The sequence below is a fragment of the Coregonus clupeaformis genome, chromosome 40 (genome assembly GCF_020615455.1).
Source record: "Coregonus clupeaformis isolate EN_2021a chromosome 40, ASM2061545v1, whole genome shotgun sequence".
Classification (NCBI taxonomy): domain Eukaryota; kingdom Metazoa; phylum Chordata; class Actinopteri; order Salmoniformes; family Salmonidae; genus Coregonus; species Coregonus clupeaformis.
Window position 1 is genome coordinate 24620643 of NC_059231.1, and position 26881 is coordinate 24647523.

At 43.6% G+C, this 26881-nt stretch overlaps 1 protein-coding gene across 2 annotated transcripts in view; it reads left to right on the forward strand.

The window, feature by feature from the left end:
• LOC121571628 (unconventional myosin-XVI-like) overlaps positions 1-26881 on the forward strand; it is a 167647-nt gene that overhangs the window by 15389 nt on the left and 125377 nt on the right. For both annotated transcript variants that reach the window (XM_041883205.2, XM_041883206.2), the window contains exons 2-4: positions 1822-2094; positions 23665-23735; positions 24099-24242. In XM_041883205.2, coding sequence (XP_041739139.1) covers positions 1822-2094; positions 23665-23735; positions 24099-24242 — 488 coding nt within the window. The remainder of the gene's footprint in view (positions 1-1821; positions 2095-23664; positions 23736-24098; positions 24243-26881) is intronic.

Consider the following 26881-nt stretch of genomic DNA (forward strand, 5'->3'; position numbering starts at 1 on the left):
TGGAAAGGCACACACCTGTCTATATAAGGTTCCACAGTTGACAGTGCATGTCAGAGAAAAAACCAAGCCATGAGGTCGAAGGAATTGTCCGTAGAGCTCCAAGACAGGATTGTGTCGAGGCACAGATCTGGGGAAGGGTACCAAAAAATGTCTGCAGCATTGAAGGTCCCCAAGAACATAGTGGCCTCCATCATTCTTAAATGGAAGAAGTTTGGAACCTCCAAGACTCTTTCTAGAGCTGCCCGGCCAAACTGAGCAATCGGGGGAGAAGGGCCTTGGTCAGGGAGGTGACCAACAACCTGATGGTCACACTGACAGAGCTCTAGAGTTCCTCTGAGGAGATGGGAGAACCTTCCAGAAGGACAACCATCTCTGCAGCACTCCACCAATCAGTCCTTTATGGTAGAGTGGCCAGACGGAAGCCACTCCTCAGTAAAAGGCATATGACAGCCTGCTTGGAGTTTGCCAAAAGGCACCTAAAGACTCTCAGACCATGCGAAACAAGATTCTCTGGTCTGATGAAACCAAGATCAACTCTTTGGCCTGAATGCCAAGAATCACGTCTGGAGGAAACCTGGCACCATCCCTATGGTAAAGCATGGTGGTGTCAGCATTATGCTGTGGGGATGTTTTACATCGGCAGGGACTGGGAGACTAGTCAGGTTTGAGGCAAAGATGAACGGAGCAAAGTACAGAGAGATCCTTGATGAAAACCTGCTCCAGAGCGCTCAGGACCTTAGACTGGGGCGAAGGTTCACCTTCCAACAGGACAACGACCCTAAGCACACAGCCAAAACAATGCAGGAGTGGCTTCGGGACAAGTCTCTGAATGTCCTTGGGTGGCCCAGCCAGAGCCCGGAGTTGAACCCGATCTAACATCTCTGGAGAGACCTGAAAATAGCTGTGCAACAACTCTCCCCATCCAACCTGACAGAGCTTGAGAGGATCTGCAGAGAAGAATGGGAGAAACTCCCCAAATACAGGTGTGCCAAGGTTGTAGCGTCATACCCAAGAAGACTCGAGGCTGTAATCGCTGCCAAAGGTGGTCTGAATACTTCTGTAAACGTGATATTTCTGTTTTAAAATTTTTATATATTAGAAAAAAAATGTTTTAGAATAAGGCTGTAACCTAACAAAGTGTGGAAAAAGTCAAGGGGTCTGAATACTTTCCGAAGGCACTGTATCTTCATAAGTAAGCATGGTTATGTCCTGATGTGTAGTGATTAATTCCACTGCGGTCATTGAGGCTTAGCTCTGCTGCAGCAGCATTACACAGACAGACCGTAATAGGTTCAGAGACTGGTTAGTGAGCAGAACACCTGGCTCTCTTCCACTGGGACAGACAGCATGCTAAGTCATGATATTCACTACAGCCCATTGGGATGCAGGAGAGAAGACACTAAACAGTGTGTTTTTTAAAAACACCTGGAGGTTAAAGGCAGTGCAAGTGTGGTCCATTATAAACACACACAAACACACATAGACACACACACACACACTTGCTTGTAGGTGAAACAGACAGCACTGATATACTTTATCATCCAAGTGTTGTCCTATACGCTCAGTGTCAGACTATATTTAAATAAACATTGAGTGGTTCAAGTTATTTATCTAACAGCGGTGTCTGTGTCTTACACTCACATACATGCACACACACACACACACACACACACACTAGCTGCTTAACTATGTTTAATATCACTCTATATTTGACTTGTATAAACTGTTGAGACAGATTTCCATCACAAAACATGATATGCTAATGTTTTTCTCTCTCCTTTTCCCTTCTCTCCCTCCCTCCCTCCCTCCCTCTCGCTGCAGGTTGTTTTCAGCTATGTAACGTGTTTCGTCAGAACATGGAGATCGACCAGTGTCTGCTGGAGTCTCTCCCGTTTGGCCAGCGCCAGCGGCTGGTCAGGAGGATGCGCTGCGACCAAATAAGAGCATACTACGAGCGGGAGAAGACCCTGCAGAAACCGGGAGGAGGGGTCAAGGTCAAAGCCCTGCCCACCAGCCACAGGAAGAGGCACCGCATTCGTTTCAGCCTCGGTGACATCATACAGGATGCCATCATACGCCATGACGACAAAGAAGGTGTGTGTTTACCTATGTCTGCCTGCCTGTCTGCCTGTCTGCATGTCTGCCTGCCTGCCTGCCTGCCTGTCTGTCTCTCTGTCTCTGTCTATCTGCCTGCCTGCCTGCCTGCCTGTCTGTCTCTCTGTCTCTGTCTGTCTGCCTGTCTGCCTGTCTGCCTGTCTGCCTGTCTGCCTGCCTGTCTGTCTGTCTGTCTGTCTGTCTGTCTGTCTGTCTGTCTGTCTGTCTGTCTGTCTGTCTGTCTGTCTGTCTGTCTGTCTGTCTGTCTGTCTGTCTGTCTGTCTGTCTGTCTGTCTGTCTGTCTACCTGTGTGTGGGGGGGTAACTATAGAGATATAGAGTGTGAGTATGTGGATGTTAGTGATTCTGTATTTCCAGAGTGTAAAGGCTATCTTTCAGTAAAACTGTCTTAAATTCACAAACTGATGGCATCATATCTGAGTTCAGTAACACTTCATTTGAACTATTGACTTCTGACCGTTCTATGAACTTTGAGTCATTTCAATGAGAATAGGCAGTGGGGAGTGTTCAGTGTGTGAGTAGTACTGAGTGGCATAGATGAGCCCTACTCTTACAGCACTTACATCATTCTCTGCATGGATAAGTGCACACTGGCGTGAACAGACCTAGTCCACATGTTTTGGGTTTACCCTCTCCACACCAATCCCTACAGACCTACAGTAATGCAACAGACCTCAAAGCATTATCATCATCCCAAAGTGGGTCTCAGTTGAAAGTGAACAGAAGAAATGTAGTCAGTGCCTCCCACAGAGCGGTAAAAAAAAAGCTTCTCTCTATTCCTTATTTCTCTCCCTTCCTCTCTCTCTTTGTATTCTGTTCCTACTTCAATATTCACTTTTTATTCCTTCTCCAGAGTTTCAGCTGCTAATCAGTATTCTGCTTAGTGTGGTTGGGTGTATGTGTATGTGTTTGTGTGTGTTAGTGCAGCAGTTGGGAAAGGACAAATGGAGGTGGCAAGGGTGAGGAGTGGCCATTAGCTTTGCAGTATTAGCTCATTCTTCAAACTGAATACAGGCTAGTCAGGACACAAACTCTCTCTCACTCTGTCACACACACATACGCACACACACACACACACACATACACACACGCACGCACGCACACACACGCACACGCACGCACACACACACACACACACACACACACACACACACACACACACACACACACACACTTACTCATGCAAACACACCTAGCTAATAGTCAAAGTGAAATGCAGCTCTTGAGAGACAAGCAGAAGTAATCTAATAAAGAAGGGGTTGTGCAGAACAGCACAACGATTACAGAGCTCAGAGATTTCTCCCATTTTGAGCAATGGATCGGATGATATTAAGTCAGCCAAAGGCAGTTGAGCTATCCCCAGGACAGCTGACCAGATTGACTGGTTGTGTGTGTGTGTGCTTGTGTGTGTGTGCATGCTCCCGTGTGTGTGTGTGTGTGTGTGTGTGTGTGTGTGTGCACACGTGTGTCTGCAACTCCCTATTCTATCAACTTAGAGATTCCTCATTAGGGATTCTGCCTAGACCTTAGAGGGGAGAGAGAGAGAGCTCTTGTGAGCCTGACTGTAAATCATCTGTTGCCCCAGGCAGGGATCTGAGGGAGGGTTGGAAACTCTACCCTTAAAGCCACAGGCCCCTACACACAGAGCTGCAGTCAACCACACTTTATGTCTTCATGAAGTATCATTACTAATGGATACTCTATGAGGCTCAGGGGAGACTCAGTGCTTTTACTATAGAAATGTATTTATCTCACTATGGCCTCTTCTCTCCCTCCTTCTCCCTATTCTCTCTCTATACTATACTGAATCTCTCTCTCTCTCTCTCTCTCTCTCTCTCTCTCTCTCTCTCTCTCTCTCTCTCTCTCTCTCTCTCTCTCTCTCTCTCTCTCTCTCTCTCTCTCTCTCCATCCCTCCCTTATCTCTCTCACCACCCATGCTCTTGTTTGCCAGCCGTTTGCCCAGCTGTCTGTGTGTATCTGTCAGACCTCCCAGCAGCCATTGCAGGTCACTATGCTAATCTCCTCCCTTACGGCTGCCAATGAGCTTCAGCTGGGGTACTTGAGAGCAGCTGGTGTACCCATGCAACTGCCTGACTAAAGCCTGGTCCTTTGGCCGGCCGCTGTTTACCCCTGAGTAGAAGCCCATGCAACAGCATGGTACAGGACCGGCACAAGACTGTTACTGCCACTGGCTTTGGTTTGGTGGGTAAAATCACCAGCCAACCAGTGGTCTGATTAACTAGACTTGGAACTGTCAAGGCTATGCTGGACAAGATGTTGCTGGATAAGATGTTGTTGGATTGGATGTTGTTGGACAAGATGTTGTTGGACAAGATGTTGTCCTGCAGACTTGATGTTCCATAGGCATGATACAGTGTAGATGGAGACATGATAATAAGTCTAATTTGACTCCATTTGACTGAATTTCCTTCTTGTTATTCGTGCTATTATTGATGTGTAGCTTTGATGATCCTATGGCAGGGTTGGGTAGGTTACTTTCTAAATGTAACTTGCTACAGTTATTAGTTAACTATCCAAAATTGTAGTCAGTAATGTAACTTTTGGATTACCCAAACTCAGTAACGTAATCGCTTTACTTTCAGTTACTTTCTAATTACTTTTCCCTTAAGAGGCATTGGAAGAAGACTAAAAGGATCCATCAAACACATTTGCTGTGTCATCATAGTGGTCTCAGGCTCGCTCAGGTGGAAAAAACTTTAACATGCACCTTTTTTCAATGCTGAATTGAATGTCATTGAGAAAGCAGAAAGGTATCAATGTTTTTCTTTTCTCACAAACATCCTTTCTGAATTTAAGAGTAATTCAAGAAGTAGTCATCTATTTTTTATTTAAGTACAGTGGCTTGCGAAAGTATTCACCCCCTTGGCATTTTTCCTATTTTGTTGCCTTACAAACTTGGGGGTTTGCATCATTTGATTTACACAACATGCCTACCAATTTGAAGATTATTGTGAAACAAACAAGAAATAAGACAAAAAAACAGAAAACTTGAGCGTGCATAACTATTCACCCCCCCAAAGTCAATACTTTGTAGAGCCACCTTTTGCAGCAATTACAGCTGCAAGTCTCTTGGGGTATGTCTCTATAAGCTTGGCACATCTAGCCACTGGGATTTTTGCCCATTCTTCAAGGCAAAACTGCTCCAGCTCCTTCAAGTTGGATGGGTTCTGCTGGTGTACAGCAATCTTTAAGTCATACCACAGATTCTCAATTGGATTGAGGTCTGGTCTTTGACTAGGCCATTCCAAGACATTTAAATGTTTCCCCTTAAACCACTCAAGTGTTGCTTTAGCAGTATCCTTAGGGTCATTGTCCTGCTGGAAGGTGAACCTCCGTCCCAGTCTCAAATCTCTGAAAGACTGAAACAGGTTTACATCATTCCTTCAATTCTGACCAGTTTCCCAGTCCCTGCCGATGAAATACATCCCCACAGCATGATGCTGCCACCACCATGCTTCACTGTGGGGATGGTGTTCTCGGGGTGATGAGAGGTGTTGGGTTTGTGCCAGACATAGCGTTTTCCTTGATGGCCAAAAAGCTAAATTTTAGTCTCATCTGACCAGAGTACCATCTTCCATATGTTTGGGGAGTCTCCCACATTACTTTTGGCGAACACCAAACGTGTTTGCTTATTTTTTTCTTTAAGCAATGGCTTTTTTCTGGCCACTCTTCCGTAAAGCCCAGCTTTGTGGATGGTACGGCTTAAAGTGGTCCTATGGACAGATACTCCAATCTCCGCTGTGGAGCTTTGCAGCTCCTTCAGGGTTATCTTTGGTCTCTTTGTTGCCTCTCTGATTAATGCACTCCTTGCCTGGTCCGTGAGTTTTGGTGAGCGGCCCTCTCTTGGCAGGTTTGTTGTGGTGCCATATTCTTTTCATTTTTTAATAATGGATTTAATGGTGCTCCGTGGGATGTTCAAAGATTCTGATTATTTTTTATAACCCAACCCTGATCTGTACTTCTCCACAACTTCATCCCTGACCTGTTTGGAGAGCTCCTTGGTATTCATGGTGCCGCTTGCTTGATGGTGCCCCTTGCTTAGTGGTGTTGCAGACTCTGGGGCCTTTCAGAACAGGTGTATATACAGTGGGGAAAAAAAGTATTTAGTCAGCCACCAATTGTGCAAGTTCTCCCACTTAAAAAGATGAGAGAGGCCTGTAATTTTCATCATAGGTACACGTCAACTATGACAGACAAATTGAGATTTTTTTTTCTCCAGAAAATCACATTGTAGGATTTTTAATGAATTTATTTGCAACTTATGGTGGAAAATAAGTATTTGGACACCTACAAACAAGCAAGATTTCTGGCTCTCACAGACCTTTAACTTCTTCTTTAAGAGGCTCCTCTGTCCTCCACTCGTTACCTGTATTAATGGCACCTGTTTGAACTTGTTATCAGTATAAAAGACACCTGTCCACAACCTCAAACAGTCACACTCCAAACTCCACTATGGCCAAGACCAAAGAGCAGTCAAAGGACACCAGAAACAAAATTGTAGACCTGCACCAGGCTGGGAAGACTGAATCTGCAATAGGTAAGCAGCTTGGTTTGAAGAAATCAACTGTGGGAGCAATTATTAGGAAATGGAAGACATGCAAGACCACTGATAATCTCCCTCGATCTGGGGCTCCACGCAAGATCTCACCCCGTGGGGTCAAAATGATCACAAGAACGGTGAGCAAAAATCCCAGAACCACACGGGGGGACCTAGTGAATGACCTGCAGAGAGTTGGGACCAAAGTAACAAAACCTACCATCAGTAACACACTACACCGCCAGGGACTCAAATCCTGCAGTGCCAGACGTGTCCCCCTGCTTAAGCCAGTACATGTCCAGGCCCGTCTGAAGTTTGCTAGAGTGCATTTGGATGATCCAGAAGAGGATTGGGAGAATGTCATATGGTCAGATGAAACCAAAATATAACTTTTTGGTAAAAACTCAACTCGTCGTGTTTGGAGGACAAAGAATGCTGAGTTGCATCCAAAGAACACCATACCTACTGTGAAGCATGGGGGTGGAAACATCATGCTTTGGGGCTGTTTTTCTGCAAAGGGACCAGGACGACTTATCCGTGTAAAGGAAAGAATGAATGGGGCCATGTATCGTGAGATTTTGTGTGAAAACCTCCTTCCATCAGCAAGGGCATTGAAGATGAAACGTGGCTGGGTCCTTCAGCATGACAATGATCCCAAACACACCGCCCGGGCAACGAAGGAGTGGCTTAATAAGACGCATTTCAAGGTCCTGGAGTGGCCTAGCCAGTCTCCAGATCTCAACCCCATAGAAAATCTTTGGAGGGAGTTGAAAGTCTGTGTTGCCCAGCGACAGCCCCAAAACCGCACTGCTCTAGAGGAGATCTGCATGGAGGAATGGGCCAAAATACCAGCAACATTGTGTGAAAACCTTGTGAAGACTTACAGAAAACGTTTGACCTGTGTCATTGCCAACAAAGGGTATATAACAAAGTATTGAGAAACTTTTGTTATTCACCAAATACTTATTTTCCACCATAATTTGCAAATAAATTCATAAAAAATCCTACAATGTGATTTTCTGGATTTTTTTTTCTCATTTTGTCTGTCATAGTTGACGTGTACCTATGATGAAAATTACAGGCCTCTCTCATCTTTTTAAGGTGGAGAACTTGCACAATTGGTGGCTGACTAAATACTTTTTTCCCCCACTGTATACTGAGATCATGTGACAGATCATGTGACACTTAGATTGCACACAGGTGGACTTTATTTAACTAATTATGTGACTTCTGAAGGTAATTGGTTGCACCAGATCTTATTTAGGGGATTCATAGCGAAGGGGGTGAATACATATGCACGCACCACTTTTCTGTTGTTTGTTTTTTAGAAATTTTTGAACAAGTAATTTTTTTCATTTCACTTCACCAATTTTGACTATTTTGTGTATGTCCATTACATGAAATCCAAATAAAAATCAATTTAAATTACAGGTTGTAATGCAACAAAATAGGAAAAACGGCAAGGGGGATGAATACTTTTGCAAGGCACTGTATCTGTAATCTGATACAATATCTTTGCTTGTAACGTGACCGATTACAGTTACAGTTGTTTTGTGATCAGATTACATGTAATCAGTTACTCCCCAACCCTGATCTTTGGCCTGTCAACTTTTTTTTGTCTGTGTGTAATGTTACTTGGAGGCAATGTCAGTTTATGTGTCTCTCTGTGTGTGTATGTCTGTGCCAATTACTGTGTGGGAATGTCTCAATCTCACTCCATTCCATATCCATGTAGGAAACATGGTTGCCTCAGGCCTGCTTTATCCCAGGAGGTATGTGGGAACATTTCTGGAATTTTATTCACTGCAAATCCTTCATCATTCTTGAGAGGAGGATATGTGTAAATACACCCATGTCAAGAGGCCTAGGGGTCCATCTGGGGTGAGAGGGGGGTAATTTAGGGGGACGTGTGGGAATTGGGGTTGGTTCTGCCTTTACCAAGCTCCCCAAACCCTGGAAAACCGGTCTCAGCGGAGATCATGAGGAGGTGGGAGGATGTGTGGAAGGAAAATCAATGCTTGGTATTCCACGGGGATCTCATCTCATTCCGTTGTTATTAGTGATGAAATCAGCTCCTCTGTTCTGGAGATAATGGGAGAAATACAACTCTCAAAGATGAATGTAGCAGATTGTTTTTTTTCTTTGCTTTATCTTGTGAAGGGCTTATCTGGTGGTGAATCTCTCATTGAGGTGAAAAGCCATGAAATGAGAGTGATAAACTGTGTCCAAATGGTTTATCTAGCTATAGCGAGGCATGGGGATATTATTCTGGATGACTGTGTAATGTCTGTGGTATGAATGTATTATGTATTAGCTGTGTAAGGTACTCATCATAGCCACCCAACCTCTGTAATTATTTTTCATTTTTTATTTCCATTCCTTGATTGATACAATATTGACCACTGAACCATTCGAGATGAGAAAACACCTTGTACCCACACAACTCATTATCATTTAAAGAATGCAGTGTTTGGCATCTCTCTCTCTCTCTCTCTTTCTCTCTCCGTCTGTGTGTCTATCCTAATTCAACTTTGTTAGTATGGAGCTGGCTTTGGACAGATTCACATATAGGCTAGAAACACACTCTGCTGACGAGGCAGGCTGGTAATAAGAGATGTACACACATTTATCTTATCAGAAATCACTGGCAGGAAATCAGATGGAAACAGAGAGGAAAATAGAGAGTGATGGAGATGTGAAGAAGGGTAAAGAGATTGAAAGGGGAATATGTGAAAAGAGAGAATAGAGGGCTATGTGATAAAAAAAATGATTTGATTGCTCCCTGCCATATGTAAACTAGGACTTGCATGCGTAGTGACATTTGGTGAAATTGCCTTTCCAAAGTCGTCTCTTAACTTCATCAGTGGGAGGCATGGCTGTGACCGGAGCATCTGTTCCCCTCAAGATGCGTGGAACCCAAAATCAATTCCCAATACCGTTCCAGAATGATGATATGGAATATTCCACGCTTGGGTATGATTGGTATATAGCTGTGTTATTGAGGTGATATTGTATGTTACGTTCCCAGCAAAATCATATGTTTGATGAGATTGAGTCTACTGTAAATGAATGATTTTTATTCTCTTATATGAGGTTAGGGGTCTGGTAGAAAGAGATATTACTTGAGTGTGACAGAGTGTCTCTCTCTCTCCAGTTGCAGTTCACAGCTGTTTGATAACCTGATAATCATAATATAGTTATTCTAATCATTGTGTCTCAATGCCTAGGACACTTGTTTAATATTAGCATCTATCCATTATTACTCCGCATCTAACCAAAGTAGTGGGTGTTTTAATATCAGATTACTATACATCATTGTGATATGATCATGTGACTTGGGTTGTGATTTATGAGTTAGATTTCATAACATATAAAATCAGAGAATGATAACAGTTGAGATTCTCTTTGACTATGAAACTCCCTGTTTGTACTCAAATACTGTACAGTAGCATCAGTATCAGTGTGTGGATGGGTGCCGTGCCGTGCATGCATTACACATTCAACTGAGACCTCCTGTCACTTAAGACAAGTGTAATTACATGTAGGAAGGAGTGGCACATCTTTCACAATCGGGAGAAGGGAAATCACACTTTCTCCTCCTCCTCCCTCCCTACTCGCTTCCTCCTCTTGAGTCTGTCCCCTATTGATCAGCAGGTATAGATCAGACAGACAGTGAATAGCCTAGCACCAGTAACACCCTGTCTGTCTATCTGTCTGTAATCAGCTCTCTCTGAGTGAAGGAGGTAGAAGCACTAATGGCCTCTTCTGTCATGGTTTCATGTCTTCCTCACCTCAGAGTTTAGCACCAAGCTCACACATACACACGCAAGCACACACACATACTTCTTTGTCAAGATGTCTACATACACAGTTGAGCTAATTGCATGTCCATACCCAAAGCGTGAACACTGATCCTATCTGAACGGGTTCAGTACAGCAAGCTTTATGTGTCCATCTTGAAGTTCGTCCTCAAACCCATACAGCTCTGGTACAGTTATCTATCTGTCAGAGCTAGAAGCTTGTTGTCAGCGCCACACATCGAACCCTTTCCCAGGGGCCTTTGCAGTGCAAGGTAGATGTCATGCTGTGACACTGGGCCAAATCCTCAGCGTTGATTGAATGAGGGAGCGAGAAAGAGAGAGAGAAACCAGCAATCTGTACACAATAACTGACTCTTTGTGATTATTGTGGCCTTTGTCCCCCAAAAAAGGGAACAGATCAATATTTTACATGTTATCTAACCCAATGTGTGAATTAAGCCAGAGATATTACTTGGGAAACTAGAGGAGCTTAAGAAACTCTAATAAGTAAAGCACATACTTGTGAACTCATTTGTTGTCAAATGTAATTTAGATTTCATTCTTAAATCTGCTGCAGAAGTATCTTGCAGCATTTTCTAATTAAGATGTCAAACCCTAGGGAAGCTTGTTCCAACAGACTACTACCAACTGAATGTCCTTCAATGCTTCAAGATTGTTCCATCTGTCTATGCATTCAAACTACCACACATAATACTGCATTTAATACTTGCTATAATCCTTCTAAAAACAACTTATAACAGCCTATATAAATGCATAGCTTAATCACTCTAACAGTATTCATAAAGCATTACTCAGAGGTTCACAGAAAGTATTCCCCAAATTATGTGGTGGAATTCCAAATCCCAACGCCCCTCTAGATAACTTTTTTCTGCATCACAGATCCCATCATATAAGTCTGTGCTCTTAGGATTGTGCCTTGTCTGAGAACAGTGTATATTGTTTTTCCTGAAGGAGAGAAACAGAGAGAAGACTCCAAAGCTCTTTTAGAAAACATAGGGCAGTCATGCAAGACGAGGGATTGTGGTGACTATGAATGTGTGATAAGAAGCACTGAGACGGAATCATTTACAGGAATGAGAACTTACAGTAGGTTTAACATTGGAGGGTTGGGATGGGGTATAGGGGAACACACAGGGAATAATATGGATGGTGGACAGATAAGGAAGGTGAAAAAATAGGTGATAGGAGAAAGGTGAAAGGTAATGTATGTCATGTAATTGAAAATGCAATCGAAGATACATTCACAAGGATGGAGCTCTAGGATGAATAGAACAGAGAGAAAAATTGAGAGAAAGAGAGAGATGGATCGAGTGGGAATTGAACAAGTGCATTTGGATTCCATCCATTTATGGAGTAGCCTAGGTATACCCTCCACTCACCCGCTATTTAATAGTCCTTCTTCCCTTCTCCCTCTCTCCCTAGAGGTAAAGCTACAGTATAACTGTATACTTCTCTCTGTTTTCTCCCGTTGCATCCATTGCATACGTCTCCCTGCATGAATGCAATGTATTTACTTTCTCTAGGCGTCCATAGTGTGTGCAATGTATTCACATCATGTTCCTTGTAGTCTGTATTTTTGCAGAATCATACCAGATTGACACTTATCAATAATATCATGTTGGCATCACTTGCTTCTATTGTATATCATTAATTCAGCTGACATAGCTCTCAGGGCTGTAGTGGAGCGTACTGCAACTGTACACCAGCGACTCGCTAATGTTTTGGAGTGGCTACCTGTTAGTGACGTCGTACATAATGTAATTTATATGTTATGCAAGAGAGACTGGAGTGCCTCTGCCAGGTCTGACAATAGTACAAGGTCAGAATGGAAACACGTTTCCCTAACTGGAATGAGTCTGCCTTTGCATCTACATCCATAGAAATATGTATGATCTGACTCCACTTGAAGGAGTGGAGCTGCACCATTGAGAGCATCCTGACTGGATGCATCACTGCTTGGTATGGCAACTGCTCGGCCTCCGACCACAAGGCACTACAGAGGGTAGTGCGTATGGCCCAGTACATCCCTGGGGCCAAGCTTCCTGCCATCCAGGACCTCTATACCAGGTGGTGTCAGAGGAAGGCCCTAAAAATTGTGAAAGACTCCAGCCACCCTAGTCATAGACTGTTCTCTCTGCTACCGCACGGCAAGCAGTACCGGAGTGCCAAGTCTAGGTCCAAGAGGCTTCTAAACAGCTTCTACCCCCAAACCATAAGACTCCTGAATATCTAATCAAATGGCTACCCAGTCTATTTGCATTGCCCCCCTTTTACGCTGCTGCTACTTGCTGTTTATTGTCTATGCATAGTCACTTTAATAACTCTACCTACAGTTGAAGTCGGAAGTTTACATACATTTAGGTTGGAGTCATTAAAACTCGTTTTTCAACCACTCCACTAATTTCTTGTTAACAAACTAAAGTTTTGGCAAGTCGGTTAGGACATCTACTTTGTGCATGACACAAGTAATTTTTCCAACTATTGTTTACAGAGAGATTATTTAACTTATAATTCACTGTATCACAATTCCAGTGGGTCAGAAGTTTACATACTCTAAGTTGACTGTGCCTTTAAACAGCTTGGAAAATTCCAGAAAATTATGTCATGGCTTTAGAAGCTTCTGATAGGCTAATTGACATCATTTGAGTCAATTGGAGGTGTACCTGTGGATGTATTTCAAGGCCTACCTTCAAACTCAGTGCCTCTTTGCTTGACCTCATGGGAAAATCAAAAGAAATCAGACAAGACCTCAGAAAAAAATGTGTAGACCTCCACAAGTCTGGTTCATCCTTGGGAGCAATTTCAAAACGCCTGAAGGTACCACGTTCATCTGTACAAACAATTGTATGCAAGTATAAACACCATGGAACCACGCAGTCGTCATACCGCTCAGGAAGGAGACGCGTTCTGTCTCCTAGAGATTAACGTACTTTGGTGCGTAAAGTGCAAATCAATCCCAGAACAACAGCAAAGGAACTTGTGAAGATGCTGGAGGAAACAGGTACAAAGTATCTATATCCACAGTAAAACGAGTCGTATATCGACATAACCTGAAAGGCCGCTCAGCAAGGAAGAAGCCACTGCTCCAAAACCACCATAAAAAAGCCAGACTACAGTTTGCAACTGCACATGGGGACAAAGATCATACTTTCTGGAGAAATGTCCTCTGGTCTGATGAAACAAAAATAGAACTGTTTGGCCATAATGACCATAGTTATATTTGGAGGAAAAAGGGGAATGCTTGCAAGCCGAAGAACACCATCCCAACCGTGAAGCACGGGTGTGGCAGCGTCATGCTGTGGGGGTGCTTTGCTGCAGGAGGGACTGGTGAATTTTGGCCCATTCCTCCTGACAGAGCTGGTGTAACTGAGTCAGATTTGTTGGCCTCCTTGTTCGCACACGCTTTTTCAGTTCTGCCCACACATTTTCTATAGGATTGAGGTCAGGGCTTTGTGATGGCCACTCCAATACCTTGACTTTGTTGTCCTTAAGCCATTTGCCACAACTTTGGAAGAATGCTTGGGGTCATTGTCCATTTGGAATAACCATTTGCGACCAAGCTTTAACTTCCTGACTGATGTCATGAGATGTTGCTTCAATATATCCACATCATTTTCCTTCCTCATGATGCCATCTATTTTGTGAAGTGCACCAGTCCCTCCTGCAGCAAAGTATCCCCACAGCATGATGCTGCCACGCCCGTGCTTCACGGTTGGGATGGTGTTCTTCGGCTTGCAAGCATTCCCCTTTTTCCTCCAAATATAACTATGGTCATTATGGCAAAACAGTTCTATTTTTGTTTGGCTTTTTTATGGTGGTTTTGGAGCAGTGGCTTCTTCCTTGCTGAGCGGCCTTTCAGGTTATGTCGATATAGGACTCGTTTTACTGTGGATATAGATACTTTTGTACCTGCTTCCTCCAGCATCTTCACAAGGTCCTTTGCTGTTGTTCTGGGATTGATTTGCACTTTTCGCACTAAAGTACGTTCATCTCTAGGAGACAGAACGCATCTCCTTCCTGAGCGGTATGACGGCTGTGTGGTCCAATTGTTTTTTTTTTTGTATTCTTTCTTAAAATTGCATTGTTGGTTAAGGGCTTGTAAGTAAGTATTTCACTGTAAGGTCTACTACACCTGTTGTATTCGGCGCATGTGACAAATAAAATGTGATTTGATTTGATTTGACTTCTATAACTGATAGGCTTCATAGTGCATTCCATTCAGTGTTTGCATTCTGGTTGCATCTGGTTAGTTTGGCTACAGGGTCTGTATGAGAAGCAGAATGTGGTCATCTTTTGGATGGCTGAAGAGTGGAATATGCCGATGGGGAGGATAGCGTAATCTTTTCTTGGAAAGAAGGGTGGATGAAAGACTTGAGTCTGTAGGGGTGGTCTGGGACGAACAGAGAACATCAGTCCTCTCTTTCTCGCTCTCCTTTCCTCTATGTCATTATTCCGCCCGCCTCTTCTCTCCAGCTCTCGCTCTCTCCCTCCATCTCTCTTTCCCTCTCCCCACAACGGCTCCCATCTGGTTGCCATGGAAACTCCACATATGTCTCCCACAGCTGTTTTTCAGTTTTCCCCAAAATGACAGCTGGTTGTTTTCTCTCTCTTTCTCGCCCACTATCCCTCTGTCTCTTCACGGTCAAACAGCCTGATGAAAAAGAGCACACAGATAAACACACTAACACAGGACAAAAGAGCAACAACCTCATTTGCATTCATTTACACTGCTGCCAAAACACTCACTGAGTTAGCACTGATCAAATCAAATCAAGTTTTATTCGACGCGTACACAGTTTACATTAGGTATAAAAGGTGCAGTGAAATACTTGCGAGCTCAATCAACAGTACAGTACAATATCATTATCAATCATAATCAAATAAAAAGTAAGTAAGAAGGTAGTATGCATAGTAGTAATAATAATACTAATCCTGAAAACAGGGTATCCGTTGGTTTGCCATGAGTAGAATATGAGCTGGGTGGTTGTACTGTGTATTGGAGATGGAAAAGACATGATCTTATAGTGTGTAGAGATGTAATGGTCCACAGCAATACTGGATAGTACCTGTCAATCAATTCAATAGAACAGGACAGTGGGTAGCGTTGGCATATGAACCAATAGTAGAGCAGGACAGAGGACAGTGTTGACTTATGGACCAATAGAACAGCAGAACAGTGGGCAGTGTAAACGTATGGACCAATAGAGAACCAGAACACTGGAAAGTGTTGTCATGATCGAATAGAACAGAAACGGAACATCAGCCATATGGTACAGCATACAGCACTTCTGTTTGATTGCCTTAGGGTCATTACATAGCTCTTGACTTCTGACCTCTGTTCAGTCAGGCTCAACAATGCCCTATAAAAACACATAGATGGGTCCTTCTGGTGTATGGCTAACGCTAACTGGAGCTAACAGATGGAAGGTCAAACAGACCTGATGCTTTCCAGACTGATGCCTGTCTGTATCAGTCTATTATACAGTGGGGAAAAAAAGTATTTAGTCAACCACCAATTGTGCAAGTTCTCCCACTTAAAAAGATGAGAGAGGCCTGTAATTTTCATCATAGGTACACGTCAACTATGACAGACAAAATGAGAAAAAAAAATCCAGAAAATCACATTGTAGGATTATTTATGAATTGATTTGCAAATTATGGTGGAAAATAAGTATTTGGTCAATAACAAAAGTTTCTCAATACTTTGTTATATACCCTTTGTTGGCAATGACACAGGTCAAACATTTTCTGTAAGTCTTCACAAGGTTTTCACACACTGTTGCTGGCCCAATTTTGGCCCATTCCTCCATGCAGATCTCCTCTAGAGCAGTGATGTTTTGGGGCTGTCGCTGGGCAACACGGACTTTCAACTCCCTCCAAAGATTTTCTATGGGGTTGAGATCTGGAGACTGGCTAGGCCACTCCAGGACCTTGAAATGCTTCTTACGAAGCCACTCCTTCGTTGCCCGGGCGGTGTGTTTGGGATCATTGTCATGCTGAAAGACCCAGCCACGTTTCATCTTCAATGCCCTTGCTGATGGAAGGAGGTTTTCACTTAAAAATTCACGATATATGGCCCCATTCATTCTTTCCTTTACACGGATCAGTCGTCCTGGTCCCTTTGCAGAAAAACAGCCCCAAAGCATGATGTTTCCACCCCCATACTTCACAGTAGGTATGGTGTTCTTTGGATGCAACTCAGCATTCTTTGTCCTCCAAACACGACGAGTTGAGTTTTTTACCAAAAAGTTATATTTTGGTTTCATCTGACCATATGACATTCTCCCAATCCTCTTCTGGATCATCCAAATGCACTCTAGCACACTTCAGACGGGCCTGGACATGTACTGGCTTAAGCAGGGGACACGTCTGGTGCAGCAGGATTTGAGTCCCTGGCGGCGTAGTGTGTTACTGATGGTAGGCTTTGTTACTTTGGTCCCAGCTCTCTGCAGGTCATTCACTAGGTCCCCCCGTGTGGTTCTGGGATTTTTGCTCACCGTTCTTGTGATCATTTTGACCCCACGGGGTGAGATCTTGCGTGGAGCCTCAGATCGAGGGAGATTATCAGTGGTCTTGTATGTCTTCCATTTTCTAATAATTGCTCCCACAGTTGATTTCTTCAAACCAAGCTGCTTACCTATTGCAGATTCAGTCTTCCCAGCCTGTTGCAGGTCTACAATTTTGTTTCTGGTGTCCTTTGACAGCTCTTTGGTCTTGGCCATAGTGGAGTTTGGAGTGTGACTGTTTGAGGTTGTGGACAGGTGTCTTTTATACTGATAACAAGTTCAAACAGGTGCCATTAATACAGGTAACAGTGGAGGACAGAGGAGCCTCTTAAAGAAGAAGTTACAGGTCTGTGAGAGCCAGAAATCTTGCTTGTTTGTAGGTGACCAAATACTTATTTTCCACCATAATTTGCAAATAAATTCATTAAAAATCCTACAATGTGATTTTCTGGATTTTGTTTTCTAAATTTGTCTGTCATAGTTGACGTGTACCTATGATGAAAATTACAGGCCTCTCTCATCTTTTTAAGTGGGAGAACTTGCACAATTGGTGGCTGACTAAATACTTTCTTTCCCCACTGTAACTGATGAATTTAAAATATAGTGTTTAGATTTGACAGTTTAATCATTTAGCAGACAATGCTATCCAGGGATATCCACCATTCTACTAAAGCACTGTAGCCAATGTTGTTCAATTAGCCTTAATTACTAACCTAGTTGGGGTTATATTCCTGAGATTTTAGGCGGGAGAGAGAGAAAGGTGTGTGTGTGTGTGTGTGTGTGAGAGAGAGAGAGAGAGAGGGAATTGTGTTGATTGACTTTAGGAAGGCTATGTTCGTCCTCATCAACCATTTAAGCTCCATTAAGCACCGAGGACCATTAGAAGACTGTGTGCGTGCATATGTAAATGTGTGTGTGTTTCAGTGACTGTGTACTCGTGTGTTTATAATACATCCATCCATAAACAATGAGGATCTTCCATTATCAGGACAAAGCAAAGATTGGTTGGTTGATAAATGGGGTCCTTACGGTATACAGTGAGGGAAAAAAGTATTTGATCCCCTGCTGATTTTGTACGTTTGCCCACTGACAAAGAAATTATCAGTCTATAATTTTAATAGTAGGTTTATTTGAACAGTGAGAGACAGAATAACAACAAAAAATCCAGAAAAACAAATGTTAAAAATTGATTTGCATTTTAATGAGGGAAATATGTATTTGACCCCCTCTCAATCAGAAAGATTTCTGGCTCCCAGGTGTCTTTTATACAGGTAACGAGCTGAGATTAGGAGCACACTCTTAAAGGGAGTGCTCGTAATCTCAGTTTGTTACCTGTATAAAAGACACCTGTCCACAGAAGCAATCAATCAATCAGATTCCAAACTCTCCACCATGGCCAAGACCAAAGAGCTCTCCAAGGATGTCAGGGACAAGATTGTAGACCTACACAAGGCTGGAATGGGCTACAAGACCATCGCCAAGCAACTGGTGCGATTATTCTCAAATGGAAGAAACACAAAATAACTGTCAATCTCCCTCGGCCTGGGGCTCCATGCAAGATCTCACCTCGTGGAGTTGAAATGATCATGAGAACGGTGAGGAATCAGCCCAGAACTACACGGGAGGATCTTGTCAATGATCTCAAGGCAGCTGGGACCATAGTCACCAAGAAAACAATTGGTAACACACTACGCCATGAAGGACTGAAATCCTGCAGCACCCGCAAGGTCCCCCTGCTCAAGAAAGCACATATACAGGCCCGTCTGAAGTTTGCTAATGAACATCTGAATGATTCAGAGGAGAACTGGGTGAAAGTGTTGTGGTCAGATGAGACCAAAATTGAGCTCTTTGGCTTCAACTCAACTCACCGTGTTTGGAGGAGGAGGAATGCTGCCTATGACCCCAAGAACACCATCCCCACCGTCAAACATGGAGGTGGAAACATTGGGGGTGTTTTTCTGCTAAGGGGACAGGACAACTTTACCGCATCAAAGGGACGATGGACGGGGCCATGTACCATCAAATCTTGGGTGAGAACCTCCTTCCCTCAGCCAAGGCATTGAAAATGGGTCGTGGGTGGGTATTCCAGCATGACAATGACCCAAAACACACGGCCAAGGCAACAAAGGAGTGGCTCAAGAAGAAGAAGTGGCCTTGCCAGTCTCCAGACCTTAATCCCATAGAAAATCTATGGAGGGAGCTGAAGGTTCGAGTTGCCAATCGTCAGCCTCGAAACCTTAATGACTTGGAGAAGATCTGCAAAGAGGAGTGGGACAAAATCCCTCCTGAGATGTGTGCAAACCTGGTGGCCAACTACAAGAAACGTCTGACCTCTGTGATTGCCAACAAGGGTTTTGCCACCAAGTACTAAGTCATGTTTTGCAGAGGGGTCAAATACTTATTTCCCTCATTAAAATGCAAATCAATTTATAAAATTTTTGACATGCGTTTTTCTGGATTTTTTGGTTGTTATTCTGTCTCTCACTGTTCAAATAAACCTACCATTAAAATTATAGACTGATCATGTCTTTGTCAGTGGGCAAACGTACAAAATCAGCAGGGGATCAAATACTTTTTTCCCTCACTGTATGACCTATAGGGAAATGAATGGAGCGGCCTGTAATACCTGAGAATCTGACTGATTAACAATCACTAACAAGTGATGCCACTGGCTCTACTGAAACACACACTGCATGGTCAAACTCTACTGCAGTAAAACTGATACATCATTGTTACAGTGGTGCCATGTCCTAGCTCAGCCTGACATGTATACGCCCTAACCAGCTGTGTGTGTGTGTTGTCATTACACACACATCTATTTAGATAATGACCACTGAGGTCAGCCATCCTCAATAGGCAGACAACGGTCCGGATACGGACCCAGAATTAGAGTAAAACATTTAATTTTATGAAATCAAGTTGGGCTTTAAACTTTTTGCTGTTATTTGAGCAAGGCACTTAACCCTAATTTACTCCAGGGGCGCCGTACTAGCCTGTAAAACAACATATCTCACTGCATCAATCTGGTGTATGTGACAATAAAACATAAACAGTACCAGTGAAAAGTTTGGACACATCTACTCATTCAAGTGTTTAAACATTTTTTTACATTGTAGAGTAATAGTTAAGACATCAAAACTATGAAATAACACATATAGCAATATGTAGTAATAATGTAGTACATGTAGTAATAAAAAGGTGTTAAACAAATCAAAATATATATTTTATATTTGAGATTCTTCAAATAGCCACCCTTTGCCTTGATGACAGTTTTGCACACTCTTGGCATTCTCTCAACCAGCTTCATGAGGTAGTCACCTGGAATGCATTTCAATTAACAGGTGTGCCTTCTTAAAAGTTAATTTGGGGAATTTCTTTCCTTCTTAATGCGTTTGAGCCAATCAGTTGTGTTGTGACAAGGTGTGTGTGTGTGTGTGTGTGGGGGGGGGTATACAGAAGATAGCCCTATTTGGTAAAAGTCCAAGTCCATATTATGGCAAGAACAGCTCAAATAAGCTTTAAGACTTGAAGGTCAGTCAATACGGAACATTTCAAGAACTTTGAAAGTTTCTTCAAGTGCAGTCGCAAAAACCATCAAGCGCTATGATGAAACTGGCTCTCATGAGGACCGCCACAGAAATGGAAGACCCAGAGTTACCTCTGCTGCAGAGGATAAGTTCATTAGAGTTACCAGCCTCAGAAACTGCAGCAAAAATAAATGCTTCACAGAGTTCAAGTCACAGAAACATCTCAACATCAACTGTTCAGAGGGGACTGTGTGAATCAGGCCTTCATGGTCGAATTTCTGCAAAGAAACCACAACTAAGGGACACCAATAAGAAGAAGAGACCTGCTTGGTCCAAGAAACACGAGCAATGGACATTAGACCGATGGAAATGTGTCCTTTCGTCTGGAGTCCAAATTTGAGATTTTTGGTTCCAACCGCCGTGTCTTTGTGAGACGCAGTTTGAGTGAACGGATGATCTCCGAATGTGTAATTCCCACCTTGAAGCATGGAGGAGGAGGTGTTATGGTGTGGGGGTGCTTTGCTGGTGACACTGTCTGTGATTTATTTAGAATTCAAGGCACACTTAACCAGCATGGCTACCACAGCATTCTGCAGCGGTACGCCATCCCATCTTGTTTGGGCTTAGTGGGACTATCATTTGTTTTTCAACAGGACAATGACCTAACACCTCCAGGCGGTGTAAGAAGGGGACTGATGGAGTGCTGCATCAGATGACCTGGCCTCCACAATCCCCCGACCTCAAACCAAATAACATGGTTTGGGATGAGTCGGACGGCAGAGTGAAAGAAATGAATCCAACAAGTGCTCAGCATATGTGGGAACTCTTTCAAGACTGTTGGAAAAGCATTCCAGGTGAAGCAGGTTGAGAGAATGCTAAGAGTGTGCAAAGCTGTCATCAAGGCAAAGGGTGGCTATTTGAAGAATCTCAAATATAAAATATATGTTGATTTATTTAACACTTTTTTGGTTACTACATGATTCCATATGTGTTATTTCATAGTTTTGATGTCTTCACTATTATTCTACAATGTAGAATGAGTAGGTATGTCCAAACCTTTGACTGGTACTGTATATATTTTCTTTTGTGTTCAATTTGGACATTGGGCAGGTTGTTATCACATTCACTGACAGACCTTAGAAAGCTATTTATAACCTGTACATTTCCAGTTGATCAACTAGCCCATGGTAGCTAGGCCTAAATTAGGCAAACCAGCTATCTAAATCTTGTAGTTATCAAGGCCAGATTATGTGACCAGGAGCCTCAACCCCCAGTGGGCCACCGTTGATTGTGTTGAGTCACTCTGCCCTCATGCTCTCTGTGTCTAATACTCTCCCTCGATAATTTCCTTCTGCGTTTATCTCTTTCATGTAGAAGCATTAATGATTTAGTTTGAGCATAGTGGTTAGGGCAGATCTGAGTGAGCCTGTGAGTAAAGGGTCAGCCGTTCAGTGTCGCTTTGTGAATAATAGATATTGGTGCATGAGTACTGATCTTTGTATAGCTTTTTGGTCTAAACTCCACTCGCCGTGTTTAGAGGAAGAAGAAGGATGAGTACAACCCCAAGAACACCATCCCAACCGTGAAGCATGGAGGTGGAAACATCATTCTTTGGGGATGCTTTTCTGCAAAGGGGACAGGACGACTGCACCGTATTGAGTGGAGGATGGATGGGGCCATGTATCGCGAGATCTTGGCCAACAACCTCCTTCCCTCAGTAAGAGCATTGAAGATGGGTCGTGGCTGGGTCTTCCAGCATGACAACGACCCGAAACACACAGCCAGGGCAACTAAGGAGTGGCTCCGTAAGAAGCATCTCAAGGTCCTGGAGTGGCCTAGCCAGTCTCCAGACCTGAACCCAATAGAACATCTTTGGAGGGAGCTGAAAGTCTGTATTGCCCAGCGACAGCCTTGAAACCTGAAGGATCTGGAGAAGGTCTGTATGGAGGAGTGGGCCAAAATCCCTGCTGCAGTGTGTGCAAACCTGGTCAAGACCTACAGGAAACGTATGATCTCTATAATTGCAAACAAAGGTTTCTGTACAAAAGTTCTGCTTTTCTGATGTATCAAATACTTATGTCATGCAATAAAATGCAAATTAATTACTTAAAAATCATACAATGTGATTTTCTGGATTTTTGTTTTAGATTCCGTCTCTCACAGTTGAAGTGTACCTATGATAAAAATTACAGACCTCTACATGCTTTGTAAGTAGGAAAACCTGCAAAATCGGCAGTGTATCAAAAACTTGTTCTCCCCACTGTATGTCTACGTGTGAGTACAGTAGAATGGTTTGTAGAGAATTACCAGGTAATCTGTGTCAGTATGTCAGTGCTGTGGATACTATATTTGTAGTGCAGATCTGTGGCAGTGTGTAAGTGCAGTGCACTGTGGCTCAGTAGAGCTGATGTGATGTGAGTGAGTAAGTGAGCTGTGTGTTTCCAGGCAGGCGCTCCACCTTTCAGACCTGCTGCTGTGGCAGTAGTAGTGAGGTCCTACACGCTAATTACATTTACATTTACGTCATTTAGCAGACTCTCTTATCCAGAGCGACTTACAAATTGGTGCATTCACCTTATAGCCTAATACAGTGTTTCCCAACTCTAATCCTCCAGTACCCCCAACAGCACACATTTTTGTTGTAGTCCTGGACAAGCATGCCTCATTCAACTTATCAACTAATCATCAAGCCCTCAATGAGTTGAATCAAGTGAGTTTGTCTGGGGCTACAACAAAAATGGGTGCTATTGGGTGTATTGGAGGACTGGAGTTGGAAAACACTGCTATAATACACACTGACTGACTGAATGACTGACTGACTCCTCAAGGGCACACAGAGAACAAGCCACACACAGGGGGATTTTACTGGAGAGTAGGAAGCTGTAGTGTGTGTGTGTGCTGTGTGCGTGTGTGCATTTGCGCTTGCACTTATATTGGAAAAATACACTGTGGGTTTTTGTAATGAAGCGTTCTTTACCAACGTTGTTTATCTGGGTTATTTTCTCCTGATGTCCTGCCTATATCTGTTGTTTCTACATCCACACGTGTTCACACGCTAGGGTAGGCCTTTGTGTGTTTTTGAGTGAGCATTGTATCAATGGGACTAATATTTCTCTCTCTCTCTGTTCTATGTTGCAGTGCTGCGTGTACTGAAGGAGAGAGCTGACCCCAACACTCCTATTTCCTCTGGAGGATCTCTTCTACATCTGGTAAGAATACACGCACACACACACGCACAAACACACACACAACCACATCCACCTGCTGTTTTTCAGCACATAGATTGTTCCTATTCTGTACACATTATCATAATAAAATGTGATGGCCACCATAGCAACATGAGATTTGAATTACATGTATTACACATTTCATCCATGCATGCAAAAAAATATTCAGTGTTCACTGGACCGTAGAACATGTGACCGTATAACTAACCATGCCACAGCAGAAATGGTACTGTAATTGAAAAACAATCAACATTTTCAATTGGCTCACCATTATCCAACCACCCCTCTCTCTTCCTCTCTCTCTCTTTCGCTCTCTCTTTCGCTCTCTCTCTCTTTATCCCATAGTGTGCTCGTCATGACAACGTGTTTGCGGCGGAGGTTCTGATTGAGCAAGGGTTAAACGTCAACCTGCAGGATGAGGACCTCTGGACAGCCCTGCACACAGCGTGTGTGTGTGACCACGCCGACATGGTGCTGCTGCTATTGCTGGTGAGAAATACACACACACACACACACACACACACACATATACACGTATACACACACGTAGTACGTATGGATAAAAAAGAGATGGTCCTATGGAGAGTCAGTCCTTGCAGTATCAGAGGGGTTTGGGTCAGGTCTGGTGTCTGCAGTATTAGACTATCAGAGGGGTTTGGGTCAGGTCTGGTGTCTGGTGTCTGCAGCATTAGACTATCAGAGGGGTTTGGGTCAGGTCTGGTGTCTGGTGTCTGCAGTATTAGACTATCAGAGGGGTTTGGGTCAGGTCTGGTGTGGTGTCTGCAGTATTAGACTATCAGAGGGGTTTGGGTCAGGTCTGGTGTGGTGTCTGCAGTGTTAGACTATCAGAGGGGTTTGGGTCAGGTCTGGTGTCTGCAGTATTAGACTATCAGAGGGGTTTGGGTCAGGTCTGGTGTCTGCAGTATTAGACTATCAGAGGGGTTTGGGTCAGGTCTGGTGTCTGCAGTATTAGACTATCAGAGGGGTTTGGGTCAGGTCTGGTGTCTGCAGTATTAGACTATCAGAGGGGTTTGGGTCAGGTCTGGTGTTCTGCTGATTAGTTCCAGAGTGAAAGAGGAACAGCCTTAAAGGAGGGGACAGGAGCAGGCAGAGGTGGAGGGATGGAGGTTGGGCTGTGTTTGGGTTGGTGTTAGGTCCTATTCCGGTTCTGTTGATTCGGTCTGGTGTGGTAGTGTGGCAGCAGACCCTGTATGGTGGGGTGGGCTTGAGATACACTCAGTGGAGATGTGGCTGTGTTTGAAGAGCTGCCAGAAAGAGCGAGAGAGAGACTATGCGTGTCTGTGTATTCCCCCCTCCTCCTCTTTCTATCAGAGCAGTGTTTGATTTCCCTAAAGCAGAGCTGCAAGAGGAGAGCTGCATCAGTGGGTCTGTGTGTGATATAAATATGCCAAACAATACTCCTGCCAAGGGGACCACTTACATGAGAGAGAGAGAGAGAGAGAGAGAGAGAGAGAGAGAGAGAGAGAGAGAGAGAGAGAGAGAGAGAGAGAGAGAGAGAGAGAGAGAGAGAGAGAGAGAGAGAGAGAGAGAGAGAGAGAGAGAGAGAGAGAGAGAGAGAGAGAGAGAGAGAGAGAGAGAGAGAGACTTTTTGTACTTTGTGAGGCAGTGACAAAATGTCTTCCGTTCACTTTCAACTGAGATCACTTTCTAGCTAATGAGGTCACATCTACATTACTCACACATGATTCATAGAGAGGTATGGAAAGTTAGGGTGAGAGAGGGGTAAGGAGAGAGATTTTTAGTGTTTTATAGTGAGTGTTTATGCTATTAGTGCTTATGTTGTTCATTCTAAGGCATTATAAAATTATTATAGATGCTCTTGAAATACAGTGCATTCAGAAAATATTCAGACCCCTTCACTTTTTCACATTTTTTGTTACACCCCTTCACTTTTTCCCTTTTTTTGTTACATTACAGCCTTATTCTAAAATAAATATTTTTCTTCATCGATCTACACGCAACACCCCATAATGACAAAGTGAAAACAGGTTTTCAGAAATATAGCAAATCTATAACAAAAAAAATATATATATATGTACCTTATTTACTTAAGTATTTAGACCCTTTGCTATGACACTCGAAATTGAGCTCAGGTGCATCCTGTTTCTATTGATCCTACTTGAGATGTTTCTACAACTTGATTGGAGTCCACCTGTGGTAAATTCAATTGATTGGACATGATTTGGAAAGGCACACACCTGTCTATATAAGGTCCCACAGTTGACAGTGCATGTCAGAGCAAAACCAAACCATGAGGTCAAAGGAATTGTCCATAGAGCTCATTGTGTCGAGGCACAGATCTGGGGAAGGGTACAAAAAACTTCTGCAGCATTGAAGGTCCCCAAGAACAGAGTGGCCTCCATCATTCTTAAACGGAAGAAGTTTGGAACCACCAATACTGTCCGTCCGGCCAAACTGAGCAATCGGGGGAGAAGGGCCTTGGTCAGGGAGGTGACCAAGAACATGATAGTCACTCTGACAGAACTCCAGAGTTCATCTGTGGAGATGGGAGAACCTTCCAAAAGGACAACCATCTCTGCAGCACTCCACCAATCAGGCGTTTATGGTAGAGTGGCCAGACGGAGCCACTCCTCAGTAAAAGGCACATGACAGCCCACTTGGAGCACTCTCAGACCATGAGAAACAAGATTTTCTGGTCTGATGAAACCAAGATTGAACACTTTGGCCTGAATGTCAAGCTTTACGTCTGGAGGAAACCAGGCACCGCTCATCTCCTCACCAATACCATCCCTACGGTGAAGCATGGTGGGGGCAGCATCATGCTGTGGGGATGTTTTGCAGCAGCAGGGACTGGGAGACTAGTCAGGATCGAGGGAAAGATGAACGGAGCAAAGTACAGACAGATACTTGATGAAAACCTGCTCCAGAGTGCTCAGGACCTCAGACTGGGGCAAAGGTTCACCTTCCAACAGGACAATGACCCTAAGCACACAGCCAAGACAACGCAGGAGTGGCTTCGAGACAAGTCTCTGAATGTCCTTGAGTGGCCTGCCAGAGCCCGGACTTGAACCCGATCTAACATCTCTGGAGAGACCTGAAAATAGCTGTGCAGCAACGCTCCCCATCCAACCTGACAGAGTTTGAGA